The sequence below is a fragment of the Mirounga leonina genome, unplaced genomic scaffold, assembly GCF_011800145.1.
Source record: "Mirounga leonina isolate KUSES-001 unplaced genomic scaffold, KU_Mleo_1.0 Mir_176, whole genome shotgun sequence".
Lineage (NCBI taxonomy): Eukaryota > Metazoa > Chordata > Mammalia > Carnivora > Phocidae > Mirounga > Mirounga leonina.
In genome coordinates this window covers 24,573,208-24,590,873 of record NW_023270454.1, presented here as the reverse complement: position 1 = coordinate 24,590,873, position 17,666 = coordinate 24,573,208, and the positions used below count along the sequence as shown (strand labels likewise).

Genomic DNA, 17,666 nt, shown 5'->3' with positions numbered 1-17,666 from the left:
TGTATCACATCTATTATTATCAAAATTTTCTTAAAGTTACAAAGCCCTGAGCAGTATTTATATAAACTGGCAGTAGGGGAAATATTTGTAACGCCATACTATTAAAGAAAAATAATGCATAAATAATAAAATTCATATATATCAAATCCATGAAAATGTCAAAAGCATTGCTAATAACAGCATGTTAAATGTACCTAATGTATAATTGGTAAATTGGTTAAATAAAATATGACCCATTTAAAAATAGAACAAGATGAGGGGCGCCTGGGTGGCTCAGATGGTTAAGCGTCTGCCTTCGGCTCAGGTCATGATCCCAGGGTCCTGGGATCGAGTCCCGCATCGGGCTCTCTGCTCCTTGGGAGCCTGCTTCTCCCTCTGCCTCTCTCTCTCTCTGTCTCTCATGAATAAATAAATAAAAATCTTTATAAAAAAATAAATTAAATAAATAAAAATAGAACAAGATAATAATATTGGTCTGAATTATTTATTTTAGATGTGATTTCTCAATATGCTGGCATGTTTGAATGCTAAATCTTACCTTATAATGTGTGTTTGAGGATTAAAACGAGGTAATATATGTAGAAAAACTCAGCCCAGTGTCTGACATCTAGTAGATATTTAACAAAAGATAGATGTTAATAATATACCATATAAGTGACTATTAGGGAACCAACTTTAGTCCTCTGTGTCTCCCAACACATAAACAGCTATGAAAGGGGAATATATTTTATTTTTATCACTTCTGAATGAGAAGAGCCAAAAGTTTCCACTTGAAAATAGAGGAAGGGAAAATTGCATTATAAAAGAACTGAATCCTTTTGGTGAAGGAACAAACATTCTTTTAATGACAGAGCTAGAGTAAAGCAGATACTCAGGAGCACGCTAGAGCATAATCATACACAAACTTTCCACAGTGATATTATCCTTCTGATTGTCGTATTTTAAATTATTTTTGGAAAATTAAAAACTTGAATAAGCTGACAGAATTTTTAAGCTCTTTGTAAAACAAGAATCATTTAAGTTTTGTCAAAAACTGTTACTGTTTTATCACTCAGAACTCTAGAGAAATGTCCTTAAATATAAATGAATAAACAAATCACAAATTAAAATACTCCCCTGAGATATATTGGTAAAGGGTAACTGACTTTTGCTCCTTATATTAGAACCATTCTTCAAAGGAAATTATTTCCTAATAATATTTATCAAATTCTTAATGGATTTTAAACACATAATATACTCTATCTTAACATATTTGTAATGTCACTGAAAAGCAGTGTGAAATACGGCTTTCTGAATAGTTGATCATTCTTTTAAACTTGTCAGGACCGTCTTTATTTTCCTGCTAAAATCGTCAATGTAATTTTAATAAAGGATATCTTAAATAACTGTAAACCTCAAAATTGTGTACTAATTACAGGTTGGGCTCTAATTCATATAACAATAGGCAATCTAAATGTGAAAATCAATTGAGAAGTCGATGGTATACCAACTATTGAACCAAAATTCATTTTGTCAGTTGAATTTCATATATATATAATTTTAGAATATATAAGAATTGGATTCTATGGCATTTCAAAATAAGATTAGAATAAGAGCATGTGGGGCGCCTGGGTGGCTCAGTCGTTAAGTGTCTGCCTTCGGCTCAGGTCATGGTCCCAGAGTCCTGGGATCGAGCCCCACATCAGGCTCCCTGCTCCGCAGGAAGCCTGCTTCTCCCTCTCCCACTCCCCCTGCTTATGTTCCTTCTCTCGCTTTGTCTCTCTCTGTCAATTAAATAAATAAAATCTTAAAAAAAAATTAAAAAAAAAAAGAATAAGAGCATGTGTGCATGTCAAATAATTAATCAGAGATAGAATTGCAAATTTCCAAACATTTCAATATATATCTCCTGTATACAGAGGAAAGACTGGTCGATTGTCATTGGACTGCTTTGTGCATTAATGTGATTTCAGGTCACTGGTATAATGTGGGTGGGATTATTGTCATAAGCAGGAATGAGTACAGAATGCAGAAAATCATATGTTTAAAGACTTCCTCCGCATACATTCCTGACTATGTAATAAACATGTTCTGACAAATAAGATTACCAGTTCTTCAGGAAGTCCAGGGAATTATTAGCTGAGAATTGATTACTAACATCAAGTGAGGACATAACTCACATTTCAATAATTAGTTACCAAAATATGTACAATATTTGATTTTTAGAATATTTCTCATCTACCAATGGGTAAGCTATTGCTTTTATTCAATTCTTTTTTTCTTAATATTGACATTTAAGACTTTTTTAAAGATTTTATTTATTTATTTGAGAGAGACAGCACGAGAGAAAGAGCATAAGCAGGAGGTAAGGCAGAGGGAGAAGCAGACTCCCCACTAATCAGGGAGCCCAATATGGGGCTCGATTCCAGGACCCTGAGACCATGACCTGAGCTGAAGGAAGACACTTACTGCCTGGGCCACTCAAGTGCCCCTAGAGACATTTTTAGTGGCCATTTATAATTTCCAGTAAAACGACATTTCAAGATGATTCCCATAAACAGTCAAGAAAAATACTCAGTTCTAAACAGAGTTAGGGAACAGATCCTGACAAAACAGTATGTCTCTGATTTACTTACAACTCAGTAGCCTAGAAGCCATAATGTGAGAGTTCTGAAACATGTGTCAGCCAATAACGGTGAAAGAAGTGGCAAGCATCATCTCAAAATTTTATTACATTATAAAAGAAAACATGTTCCTAGGCAGTAGTTGAAAAAACATAATTTCCACTACTTCAGATGATAGGATTTATATATCCCAAGATAATAAAACATCAAGAAGAAAGCTATACTAAACTTATTTCAAGTATAACAGAATTATAAATATGATTTAAGATTAACCTGAAACACCGGGACCCTTCTTGAGAAGGAAGATGCATACTCAGTATGCTTAAAATGTATATATCATTTAAATGCACATCATACAGGACACCTTGGAATAGAAATTCCCTTTTGCAACACAAAGGTATGAAACTTTGAGTTGATATGAGTGCTTTGAGGATAAATAAGTGTAATAATTTCACATATAAAATAACAAGACATACTTCATTTTGCTGAGAAAGAACACAAACAGTTTGGGAATCCCTGGAAGGGCAGTCTTACATAATTCATTTGAATAAAATATACCTAGCAAAATAAAAAAGTATGTCTTTTCATATTCTTCAGTAATACAGACACACACAGATGACCAAACATGGAAAACAAATTGTGTAATTTAGTTGGTTGCAGAGAAATGTGCAGAGATTATATTCGGATTTGTTATTAGTAAGCAAGACTGATGTCGTCAATTTAGAGACCCTCAGAAGAATAACTGCCCTTTCATCTTTTCAGAAGTGTAAGTGTAAACTTGGTAACTTCTCCACATTTTTTTTAAATTTTGGTTTGTTTTGGTTTTGTAGAACTCTAAAAAAAGTACAGTAAAAATAAACCTATCTTTCTATGCGAAACAGGATGGAAGGACATAGAGAAATTGTCCTTCATTCCATAGTCGGGCTCATGACTAAATACTACCGGAAAGGGATAGGTGGGTGAGGATGTCCAACTTGTACAGTAAGAAGGGCCAGCACCTGAAGGGAGAGGCCAGAAGGATTAACCCAGGAAAAACTTGTTAAATTTCATGATTATGATCAGCAGGAGCACAAATTAATGGAAACCTTTTGCTGTAGGATTATAATCTACCTAGAGCAATTTATTATTTCAACAATAAACATCAAAACATAAGAATGTCATTGTGGGGAAAAGAGTTTCCTTATGTCTGACTAGAGTGTACTATGCCATTAAGCTACCACCAAATTTTAACATATAAATATTGTCTTGCTTTTTCATAGAAAGTAAAATGAGATAGCAGTGCTTGGTTTTCCATGAGACATATTTTTTAAAGTTCATCTGCTAAATCATAGATATAACAGAACACCAACTCTTATGGACAATGACCGATGGAGGAATTCCATGAGAACAATTCAGAGAGTCAACAGAAAATTATGTGGAAGTTTCCAACAGCACTCTATGAAGAAAGGAAATCTCAGTAGAGGATCCCCAGTGACCTTGAAGAATTCCCAAAGGGCTCACAATGGCTTTAAAACCACATTGAAGATTTTAAGTTCTTAATGTTTTCTCATTTTTAGCTATATTTTCAAAGCTCAGTCAATTTTTTTCTTCTTCTATACTTACATGAATTGATGAAACTATGATCTTAAAACAGTCATCTCTTACCTTTGATTCTTGAACTGTCTTGACTCTTTTCCTGCTGGAATTAAAACAGAAATAAGTCAAAATCTATGAGTATGTGATCAACAGCCTGATATAACAGATCATGGTAACTAAAGACTTGTCAAGATATTTTGTTGTACATGTACCCTGGAGTCACCGTAACACAAATCTCACCTTAAAAAACAGTTAGGTCCAATCTTTTATCAAAGTAGTAATCATTCTTCCAGGACACATATTTCTTTGAGAAACTAATACATTATATTAATATGGATTCCTAAATAAATAAATGGTAATGAATAGGAAATAATCATGCCTCTCAAATGCCTTAGGCCATTTCATTTAATTTCAACAGATATTGAATCATGTCTTCATGATTTTGCTTTCAATGTCTCTGCATTAATCACAAATTGTTGGTGAGGAAAAAAGTTTAAGGGCAAATAGTGGACAATTCACTAAAAAACTATAAAACGTTTCAACTGTCTTTCCTTCAATTTAATTTAGAATTGGTCCCTGCCTCACTACTCGAAGGCTAAAGTTGACAACAGTTCTATTATTTATTCAAAGGCTGCTTTAGTCAGACCTGTCTTTCAATTTGACATACTCCTTATTAGTTACCAGGCAACCCCAAAAGAATTAGCTTGCTTTCAAGTTCTTAAGTAGAAATTGTGCCCTCTATACCTTCTCAATTAATATTCAAGCATAGTTTACTCTGTGTAAGTTTCAGGGCCTCACACTAAAAATAAGTTTGAAATGTATTTCTAATAAAAAATGACATATATAAATAGAACTTCAGAAATGTATAAATGCCGAAAAATTTTGATAAAATTTATGAAAACCGTGAAAAATAAGAAGAACGTACTTTGCTGCAGGCATTAATCCATTAAGAGTCAGATTTGAGAATAAAAATGCATATTGACAAATGTATATTTATGGAACATGTTTATCCATGTATGATTCTATTAAACTTTAATACTTTGTGTGCTACTTCTCTTGTCCTAATTTGTCCAGCCTTTGTTTTTGTTTTTGTTTTTGTTTTGTTTTTTTAAAAGATTTTATTTATTTATTTGACAGAGAGAGACATAGTGAGAGAGGGAACACAAGCAGGGGGAGTGGGAGAGGGAGAAGCAGGCTTCCCGCTGAGCAGGGAGCCTGATGTGAGGCTCGATCCCAGGATCCTGGGATCATGACCTGAGCGGAAGGCAGAGGCTTAGCGACTGAGCCACCCAGGCGCCCTTAGCCTTTGTTTTTGGATCCTGTACTGTCCTTTGTTAATTAATTTATTTTTTCCAGTCCTGATTTATTTTTAATTTAGAGTATCTGTTGTTCATTAAAACTAAAATTTAAATATAAATTATTTGATTTAAAAATATATTATCCTTTCATCATATAAGATAAGCAAGCTTGAGCTTTCCAAAGAGATATTTGCTAATGAAAAACAAAAATCTGTCTCTCTGTCCTCTCTCCTTTTCTTTTGCCATTCATTCATTCATTCATTTGGTCATTTATTCTTTGAGTAAATATGTATAGATTGCTTTTATGTGCCAGAAACTGCTCCAGATGTTAAGGCTACAAAGGATGAACAAAACAGAAATGAAATAAAACAAAACAAACAAAACAAAAAAAAAAAATGTGTCCTTAAAGTAACATACTGCATAAATGTTAGTAAATTCTATTTAGAAAAAAGATATACCATAAAAGGTAGTTTTAGAGTAAGTGACTGCAATTTTTACATGGGTCTACAATGACAAAATGACTTTTTATTGTTTCAAGTTTTTATTCAAATTTTAGTTAGTTAACATATAGTGTAATATTAGGTTCAGGAGTTGAATTTAGTGATTCATCACTTACATATAACACCCAGTGCCCATCACAAGTGCCCTCCTTAATACCCTTCACCCATTTAGCCTATTCCCCTGCCCACCTCCCCTCCAGCCACCCTCAGTTTGTTCTCTACAGATGAGAGTCTCTACCTGTCTCTTGCCTACCTGTCTCTTTTTTTTCTTTCTTTCCCCTATTTCATCTGTTATTTCTATTTCTTGAATTCCTACACAATTGAAATCAAATGGTATTTGTCTTTCTCTGATTTATTTCGCTGAGCATTATACACTCTAGCTCCAGCCATTTCATTGTAAATGGCAAGAGCCACTCTGGAAATAGTATGGAGTTTCCTCAAAAAGTTAAAAATAGAACTACCTTATAACCCAGCATTGCACTACTATGTATTTACTCAAAGGGTACAAAAATACAGATTCAAAGGAGTACATGCACCCCACTTTTTATAGCAGCATTATCAACAATAGCCAAATTATGGAAAGACCCCAAATGTCTAACAACTGATAAAATGAATTTTGAATAAAATTTTAAATGAGATGAGAGGATATTCCGAGGATTGATCTGGGGAAAATATATTCTAGGAGAGAAAAACAATCACACGCTTCCTTAGGTACAAAAGTTCTTGGCATTGTCAAAACTACCAAGGAGGCCAGTGTGACTAGACTAGACTAAGTAAGGGGAGTTTGGTAGGAAATGCAATATGGGAGCCAATAAGTGTTAGATAGACCAGCGCCTGGGGCATTTGTTAGATCTTTGGCTCTTACACTGAGACAGCTGAGAAAACATTGTAAGTTTCTTCTCAGAGGAGTAACATTATCTGAACTGCATTTAGATAGAATCATTCTGGCTATTAAGACTAGCAGTAATTCAGGTGGGAGGTGATAATGGCACAGAACAGTGTGATAGCAGTGCAGTTGGAATATCAGAACTGCCAATAGAATAAATTTGGGGTATGAGATACAGGATAGATGAGGGTGATTTCAAGGATCTGAGTCACTAGAAGGATGAAGTTGCCTCTAAGATGAGAAAGGTATCCAAAAAAAAAAAAAACACTTTTATACTTCATCACTTGATTTCTAATACTGTCTCACTCTGTGAATTTTTCTCTTGTTGTCTGACCACCCTTTCCCCAACTGCTTTACTGATTGCTCCTCATCTCAATTTCTAACCACTGGTTTCCTAAACATTGAGCCCTTCCCTTTCTTCCATATATACTTCATTCCTTTGGTGATCTTATTTAGTCTTCTGGCCTTAACCACCATCCTTTTCCTAAGGACTCTCAAATTTATATCTCTGGCCAATTCTCACCATTGAACTTCAGCCTCGTGTATTTAACTGTATTTTTGACATCTCTACTTGGATATCTAGTAACAGCCTACTTATCACATCCAGAATTGAACTTCTGATCTTCCCTTACTTCTTTCACCACCTTTCTCATCTTCTTCATCTTCCTCATCTCTCCCTCAGTTGCTCAGACACTTAAAGTAATCCTTATCTACTCTGTCTTTTAAGAGTAAAGAGCCTGAATTTTTCATGGGTTTTATGTTTGAATATTCTGACTTTGATTTTACTTTAAATATCACTCTGAGGATGCAAAGTAGGCAGATGGTTAAAATGTTTGGAACTCATGGGAGATATTTCAGCAAGACATATAAATTTAGAAATCACCACCATGTGTATAAATCATCAGCACTGCATCTGGAGAACATATAGTAGAGTTGAATGATCTAGAACTAAGGATTGGAAACAATATAAGAAAAATATAAAGTGAATTAGCCAACAGAAGAGAATAGAAGGATAGACAAATTATAGGAGGAAAAAAAAGGGGGCATGGAATCATGGAATCCCAGGGAATATATTATGTAGGGGGAGATTTTCAATAGCATAGAATTCTTCTGACAGATCAAGTACGATTATATCCAAGGCAATGCCCATTAGAAAAAGTGGTAGAGGGTCTCCTGGGTTAAGGGCCCACAGCCGGTTAAGCGTTTGACTCTTGATTCCAGCTCAGGTCATGATCTCAGGGTCCTGAGCTGGAGCCTCACCTCAGGCCTGCTTAAGATTCTTTCTATCCTTCTCCCTTTGTCCCTCCTCCCCCACCCCCACTCACTCACGTGCTCTCTCTCTCTCTTAAAAAAAAAAAAAAAGTGGCATAGATGGAATCATTGACTTCAAAAAAACACGTTTTTGTGGTGTTATGTGTTTGGAAGTAAAACTGAAGTTACTCAAGGAAGGAGAGGGAAATTGAGAAATGTATGACATAGTAAAAATGTAATGGGAGAAAAATGCATAGGAAGGAAAGGCCTGGGGTGGTGTGTGACTGGTGATTAAGTGAAATTCATATAGGTATCGTGTTTGGTTTTTGTTCATCTCTTTGTTTCATCTTTAGTTTTATATTATTTAAATCAGTGAGAATTGAGAATGTATAAATGATGGGAGATACATAGTAGAAATGGAGAGGATTATGATAACAGGGAGAGATGATATGATGGATTTCATAAAGTTATTGAATGTGACATTGAATATAAGTGGAGACATTTAGATAGGAGGAGAACCAGTTCCTCCAATATAACAGGTAGGCACAGAAAGTGGGGTCATAGATGCAAGAAATTGATAGGTTTGATCTGATTAATTTTAAATATTTAGTCTGTGAGGATTTGTTTTCTTTATCTATTAGAAGGAGTCAGATGAGTGGTGAAGTAGGATGATTTCTCAGAAATTTGAGGAGATAGAGATGATTTTAAATGTACTGCTTTTTATGAGAGTAGGTGAATAGGACAGCTTGTTATTGTCAAAATCCTAATTGGGATTTGCCATAATAAGTTTGTATGACACTGATATTAGCTTTATTTTAATTATAGGCAAATAGGCTTAATACTCACTGATATTATATCTTATTATATTTTTTGTTAAAACCTAATTCTCTATTTATACAATTGTATATAATCATAAATTACCAATGAAAATAGCCTTAAATATTCTATAAACTGGAAATGTTCAAGAAGCATGTATTTAAAGAAAAAAACAAATTAATTTAATGGACTGAGAAGAATAACAAACCTGCAAAGTAAGAAAAAAAATAAACTTCTTCATTCACTGCAAAACTTGTATTAGAACATGTCAGTAGATATTTAATAAGCATTATTTAGGATTTTCAAAGTAATAACTATTCCAACTTGCTTCTATGACTAAAATGTTGCATTATTCACCTGGCAATATACTTTCCACAATTTTATTTTATAAACTATTACTTCATGTTTTAAATGTTAATTTTTTAATGGGGAAATGTTAAGGAGAAAATTGTGATTATATAATTATGTGAGAACTCCTAAGAGGTCAGAAAGATTTGTTACCCTGCCCTCATGATACATTTGAAAAACATTCTTACATTAAGAAAATGTAGACCTTGTCTGCAAAGGTAGAATGCCAATCCCTTGGTATAACTCAATTTTAATATTCTTTCAAAAGATTTTCTGATCAGTTGATCCTGTCTTAAAGTAAAAAATGTATCTTGGCTACATATCAAAATTAAATAATAGCAAACCACTTGTGTTCTACTTTGTACTACACGATTTCTTGGAAGAATCCCAAAGTGCTATAGTAATTACACAAATAGACTCCATGAAATCCAGCTCAATGATAGAAATGAGTAAATAGATCATTGCAGACAGTATGATAGAGATTGGCAAAGACAATCTGGGCAGTAGTGTGGATTCAGAAGGAACGCATGATTGTATAACATAATGTCTTAAATATTAAAAAAAAATACAACATAATAAATGGAATTTAGCTAAGCCAGTATAAAATTAAGTCATGTTGGGGTACACAGTAATTTCTAAAATGAGATGCAGTGGTCCTAAAGCATCTAGGCAAACAAGACTATAGCAAATAACACTAATGCATAGGTTGTTAGTACCATTTAAGGGCAGAATGCTATCACTCTAGAAGATATTATTAAGAATGTTTCTTATCTAGTGTTTGCATTTTAGCATGGCATTTACTAACATCTTATGATGCCTCTAACATAAAAATTGATCTCTCTTTATCAAGCACTAAAATTAAATGTCTGGCCACAGTATCTTCAAACACAGTTTACTTGGTTCCTTCCTTCTTACTAAGAAGTACAAGGTCTCTAGAAAGAGAAGAAACCATCTAAATACTAAGTGAATCATTTCCATCATAACAGCATTGAGTTATAAACATTAGACAGTGAATTGTCCTCTTATTCCATACTATAAAGCTTAAATCACTTGAAAAAAAAGACATAAACCTCATACAAGTAATACCCATGGATACTGTTATTTTAAATTTGCCTATGCATGTCCCCAGATTAATGAGGCTAATTATGTGCCTTTTGGTCATCCCATAGGCTTCCCTTCACATAGAAGGATATAAGAATGAAGCAAGTGCAAGTACAGTGGAATTAGTCCCTTAGAGGTAAAACAATTCTCCCTCTACTTTGGGAGAATGTACTTAGTCTTTCTTTAAATGTACATAAAAATAACGTCTATACTACATGAAGGACGTGGGGAACATCTGTAAAATGCAGCATCTTTCCCCCTCCAATATGGGAGTGATAAGAAAAGATTTCTAGGTTATTGTTTTCCCTCAGCCCCATGTGACTTGGTTTGCATTTGGCCATTAATTAAAAGGCATATGGTAAGGCCATGCTACCTACATAAGTAACATAATATTAAAAAGTTATTTTCTACTTAAGGACTCACCCTTAAACATATCAATGCCTTAGTTGAATGGGTGGCACATTCTGAGGGACTATAGATTTTCTTTAAAGTCATGGGGGGAGAAAAGTACTTTTATTTATTTATTTTTCATTGCCTAAAATGTATAAAAAAGCACACTCAAACTGTGTTTAGGTTGATCATGTGCTGAGAAAACAAAACAAACCGTCAGTCTGGGGATTTAAGAAAAGTCAAATGAACAGAATAGTTTTACTGGCATATTTAATCAAGTCCATAATGAATCTTAAAATTTAAATGTTAACAAAAGAGACAAATAAGTCTGTAGTATCCAAAAGTGATGTGTCCTGGCTAAAGTAATCTTGCTCACAATCCATATGATCCATACTTGTTACTGAAGTAGATGTCATCATTCACCAAAGCTGAATCATTATATATATTAATAGTCTAACACACAGCACACATAAAATGTGATTAGAAATATTTTCTGCAAGTTCTTTTGTATTTGTATTTATTTGTATTGTATTTACATATATATTTTTATATAATGCATATATATACAGTAATGCTATAGAAGTTAAGGTAAATGTATATAATTTTAAAGTCAAGAATAAAGACAAATAGATCCTAACAGTGAAAATAATCAATGAATGGAAAGAAAGGATATACAAAAATAAATTTTGGTGGTAAACAAACATGAAGGTGAAGATTATTAATTTAGAAGACTGCCTAGTTTAAATTTCTTCTCAGGATTCTTCCCTTCTCTCTGATGCAATTATTGTTTACCAGACAAATACCACCAAACAAAAGTTGTGAAATGTTGATTTGCAGCACCATGCTCATGTTCAATGTATATACCTATATATCTATAGATATATATATCTTTGTTTATTTCCATGTGCTAGGTGGTTAAAATGTAAAATATTAAAGTTTTTTTTTCAAATTTCCAAACATCCCAGAAAAGTCATATTTTTTTTATAGTTTAAAGTATCCAAATCAGACCAACACTTGCAATTGATATGTCCTTGATGTCCCTTTTAATCCATAGGATCCCCTTTCATCTTGTTTTCCTCTCAATTTATTTTTGAGAAATCACGTCACTTGTCTCCAGAGTTTCCTACAATCTGGATTTTCCCGATTTTATCCTGATGGTGTCCTCTGTCTTCTGTATCTTGTGAACTAATAGTTGGATCTACGGGTTTAATTAGACTCAGGCTTATTTTTTTTATTTTTTATTTTTTATTTTTTTTGTTACTGTAGCTTTTGTTTTTTTGCTTGTTTGCATGTTTGCTTGCTTGTTTATTTGTCTGTTTGTTTGTTTTGGCAAGACCACTTTGTAGGAGGTGGTGTGTTCTCCTCTCTGGAGTCACCTAATGTCTGATTATCTCTCTTTTTGTGATATTAGCAGCTTTTGATGATTAATGTCTAAACCTACTATAAAATGTTGATATTTTAATTCTATCATTCTTTCTTCATGTATTGGTTGGAATACTTTTATAAAGAGAAACTTCTTCTATTATTACGTTCCACAATGGATACAGATAATAAAGGAAAAGTAAATACTTGATTCTTCTCTTTAGTTTGCTAGTGTTCAAAATAATGAATTGATTCACTAACATCCTCCAGTGGTGGCCACTAAGGGATCTTTTATATTAGGGCTATTAAGTAATATTTATACTTAATATTAAGTAATAGTAAATTCATGGAAGCTGAGAATAGGAGAGTTTCAGCAGAACTACTCCACCAAATCTTGTAGCAAATCTCTTCTATTCTGAAGCATGCATACCCATGAACACATGAGCTCCCTCCCTGAGGCCCTCAATGCACACATGTGTGCACATACACACACACACATATGCACACACTTTCTCAAAAACATATTTCACTGGTGGCAATTTAATTATAAAAAGCCTGGAAAATAAGAAATAGTTGCAATTAAAATGCAGTATATCAAGCCTCCTAAATCTTGGAGATACAGACATGTTTTTGGTAAACTCTAATGGTGAATTTTCCATCTTACTTAGTTTAATCAATCTTCTGATCTTTTATTTAAAATACTTCCCTTAGAATTTAATCATGTTCTTGATACAATATCACCTTCTCAATAAGCCTCAACCTTCACCATTCTACTTTTTTTTATTTAAATTCAATTAGCCAACTTACAGTACATCTTTAGTTTCGGATGTAGTGTTCAATAATTTATCAGTTGTGTATAACACCCAGTAACCTTCACCCTTCTAAAACAGCACGCCCATTATTAGTTGCTTTTCTTACCTTTTTATTCATTTCACATGGAGGTTGCTACTTCCTGGAATAATATGTACTTATTTGTTCATTTTATGTTCCCTTTACTGGAATGTGTATGGAATTATGTATAAAATCTAGAGAGCAGTTAAAGGAACAACGCAGTCTTTCTTAGGTGGAAGAAAGCTTTGAGAATGTAGAAAACTGGGAAATATACGGGAGAGCAGATTAGATAGTAAGAATCAGTAGTTGATCTCTACAGCAAAAGGAAGGAGAGGATCCTATCAAAAGACATAGCTTGAACAAAGTTAGGCATCTATGAGTGTATGGAAGACAAGAAATAGTGTGTCATGCTAAGTGCACAATGGGATGATAAAATTACTATATTTGGTCAACTAGTAGGTTTCATCCTTTCATGAAGAAGTAAGAAATTTTCTTACATTTTAAAGAAATATTACATATATTAGTTATATATGGCATATGTACAATTTGCTCTAAGTTATGTATTATACAGATTGATATGGATAGATATGGATATAGATATATAGATATTCAAACCATGACCTGTAAAAGTTATAGATTGTCAATCTAGAGCTACTTCTCATTTGGCTTAATATGTTGGTGTGAGGTCATTAATTCCAATGTCAAAATCATAGTTGCTTCTTATTATAGATTTATATTACATTTGATATATTTATGTGATTTTAAGGAAGAAAAGATGAAAAGAAATTGTTATTGGATTGATGGATATCCTCAGTATTACTTTGAATTCTAAAGTCCATAAGGAAGGTAACAAGACACATGCACTAGACTTAAAAAAAAAAGCAAACCAGAACTGAATTTACTTATAAATCATATCCATATTTAATTATATTTGTATTATGTTTTTGTTACAAATATTATAATTTTAATATTAAATTTAGAAGTTTTATGATGGAAGTTTATTTGTATTTACATTTAAAATAAAATCAATTATTATGGAAAATATAGAATTACATTCATGGTTTAAATCTAATGTAAACATCAGAAATATTTTTTGTCTGATTTTTTAAATATGTATTTAAGTTAAATGAGTGAGACGTATGCATAAACTATCACCAGATATTATGTCAAATACAATCAATAAGAATTTTCACAATGTGTCACAAAAGACATCTTTGGTTCATATATTCATGAAAGACACAAACAAACTGGATCTTAAAAGATGAGCAGGATTTAACTACGTGAAGGAATTATGGGCATTTAGGGCAGAAAAATCAGCCTGCAGAAATTGAGGAATTAGGTAGTGAAACATGTTAGATAGAAAATAATGCAGACTCATAAGATAATCAAAGGAGAAAGCACTCACTAAAATCTCCATACATGATGCACACATATATGAGTACCCCTTTCCATATAAAGTATAAAATTACTTATTTATTTTACAATGTGTAAGATTTGAGTATTTAAAAATCACTAGGAAAAAAATGTTCTTTTATCTAACCTACAATCTTAAAATAAAAGTGATAATTCTGTAGTCCCTTCTTACAACATCATTGTTTTACACTATTAGACTTTGAGTTGAAATATGGGGAAAATCTAAAATTAACATATGTTGATGGGCCACTTTTTTCGAAGCTATAATTTTGAAATGGAAAGAACATATATTAAAAAAAAGTTTTTGACAATTTTAATTATGTATTATAGACAATATTTCATTGTGAAGGATATCCAGCATAAATATGGAAACATCTAAAAGATACACCTATTTAATTTTTGAAATATTGATTTTTTTCTAAAAAAATGAAGTTAATTACATTTTTTAAATTGATAATATACATTCTAACTGGCTTTATCCATTTATCTCATTAATATGTGAAGAAATTCAAAGTATAATTAGAACATATTAATCTTATGATCACATTAAGGTATCAACATATATCAACATATATTCACTCCCTGAATATAGGTCTGTTTGGAATATACATGGCCAGCACTATGCTATAAGATAGGAATGAAGTATAGATAACGTAAATTCCTTTTTTTAAATGATTTTATTTATTTATTTGAGAGAGAGACAGAGAGAGAGAAAACAAGTGGGGGTAGGAGCAGAGGGACAAGCAGACTCCCTGCTGAGCAGGGAGCCTGTTGCGGGACTCCATCCCAGGACCCTGAGATCATGACCTGAGCAGAAGGCAGACGCTTAACCTACTAATTCACCCAGGCACCCCTAGATAACATAAATTTCTGATCTCAGAAGTTCATGTTCTATCTGGAGAGACTAATAGCTATTAATTATAAAACAATGATAAAAAAACTTATAGGATGACCTGGAAACAAGAATGGGAGGAGCAATTGTCTATGCTGAGGCATAGGGAGCAAAGGGAGAACTCACCGTGAAAATTGTTGCTTGAGCTAAGAAAGAGTACTAAACTAATTTGCTGTGGAAAAGAGTATTAAGCTGTGCAAAAGCACAGAATTGTAAAATATTTAATCCTTTGGGAGAAATAGTGAATAGGTAAGCATAGCTCAACTACATACTTCTTTAAACATGAGGATTATATAAAAACATATTCAAGAAACTTCTCTCCCATTTCCAGAAGAAAATTTATGCCTACTCAAGTGTTATAGCTAAAGCTATCTGGTAAAGAGCCATATAAATTAAATAAACATGCCAATTATTATAACAGTTTTCACAGTGTGTTTTTGGAGTGTGAAAAATAATGATGGTTTTCCTAACACAAATCACTAATTAAAGGATTTGGAATAAATAGAAATATAAATCACTAATTAATTAATGATGCTGACATGGAAATTAGTTAAGTTGTATTATTTAAAATGCACACATTTGCATTAGAATTCTTTCCACTTTATGTTTATCCCTCAATATATTTAAATTTATAACTTATTAAGTCTCTAAATGGATCCTAACTTATTTTTGTTATAAGAATCTAATGATTTGATTTTTAAATTTCCAATGGGGTATAGTATGCTTTTTCTAGTAATATAAATTTTACTGAGACTACCAATAGCTAACATTTTTATTGAAAATATACTTTGTACAAAAAAAAAGTTACATCCTGCAATGTAGAAAATATGAAGACTTATAGCCAAATATCCCAAAGTATAAGATACTCTGGGCACAGGCAACCAAGGGAGGGACTTGATAGGGAAGATAAGCACAACGGAGGTCAATAGATGGTCTCTAAGCATAAATGCAACCATTGCTTGGATAAGCATGGGTGGAGAGATTCGTTGCAAGTGTCTATGAAAAGAAGACTAAGGCTTAAGAATAAAAATAGAGAAAGGGGGAGGGGATGCTAGAGGGAAGAGTGGAGCCTAAGGGGGAGAGGGGAAGGGGGAGAGGGGAAGATTAAAACACATATTAGTCTTACTACATGGCAAGAAATGTTTAAGTGCTTTACATATATTATCTCATTGAGGTGACCAAAAGTCATGGTCTAGCTTCCCCTACTTACATCCTCTACCTACAGTTTTATGGAGGTCTCTAGGGGATGATAACCATAGTATACACAGCAACATTCTCAATCAAATGTGATTACATGAGATCAGAGCCAAAACCATGGGTTAAATTGCCATTTTAAAAAGATGAACTCCCCAAGTGAGATATCCCTAAAATAAGGAGAAGTATATTTGATAGGATTTTCATTCCTGCTTGGGCACGTGGGTGATAGCAACTATTATAGTATCAGCCTAATTTTAACTGAAAGGTGAGTGAGGCCTAGGGCATTATGTTTACAATTGTTTACTTTTTTCAACGTTATTGAAGAATAGTTGACAAATATAATTGTATATATTTAATATGTATAATGTGATGATACATATATATATTATATATATAAGATATATATATAATATATATATAGACATACATATATATAAACAAATACACGCACACACACACAAATACATATATCATGGAATGATTACCAAGATCAAAATCTGTATAAATCTGTATAGTTATTTTTTATGATTTTTTATTGAACTTATCATTTTGTTTATGCATTATTTTCCTGACATCACCAGATTGTGTATCTGTGGTCCACTGAATCTCACTGAGCTTCCTTAAAATAATTATTTTGTATTCCTTTTCAAGTATTTCATAAATCTCCATTTCCTTGGGATTAATTACTGGAAAATCATTGTGTGCCTTGGGTAGTGTCATTTTTTAAATCTGTTTTGTTTGTTTGTTTGTTTGCCTTTTAATGTTTCTTTTGACTTGGCATTGGTTTCTGCATATTTGAGGGAACAGTCAAACTCGTCCTGCCTGTTCAGATTGGCTTTGGTGAGGAAAGACCCTCACCTGAAGGTGGTTATGAGGCTGCTGGCTGAGTGAAGTGCACCATCTTTGGTTCCTGGGAGGGCGAAGCAGTGTTGCCTCCATGAAACTCCATCAGCTTAAGACAGTGTTGATGACAACTGTGGAAGGTCTTCTTTGACCAAGACTTTGGATGTGCTGTGGGTGACAGTGGCAAGTAGGGTATGGTAGTTCTCAGGGGTGATGGCATCAGGAGTCTTCCTGTTCTCCTGTCTTGCCTATAGGAGGATGTTCTAGCCAAGGACATTCCTCTTGGAACCGGGTCTGGCACACTGAACAGCAGTAGAGTCAGGGTCCTGGGACCAGGCACATGCAGAGCTACCTCAGTGT

General features: G+C 33.2%; 1 protein-coding gene across 3 annotated transcripts in view; it reads right to left on the bottom strand.

Annotated features, from left to right (window-relative positions):
* Positions 1-17,666, bottom strand: part of FSTL5 (follistatin like 5) — a 684,607-nt gene that overhangs the window by 604,340 nt on the left and 62,601 nt on the right. For 2 of the 3 annotated variants that reach the window (XM_035022794.1, XM_035022795.1), the window contains exon 2: positions 4,248-4,278. In XM_035022794.1, coding sequence (XP_034878685.1) covers positions 4,248-4,278 — 31 coding nt within the window. Of the gene's footprint in view, positions 1-4,247; positions 4,282-17,666 lie in introns of all 3 variants that reach the window. The other variant, XM_035022792.1, reaches the window with a different exon arrangement.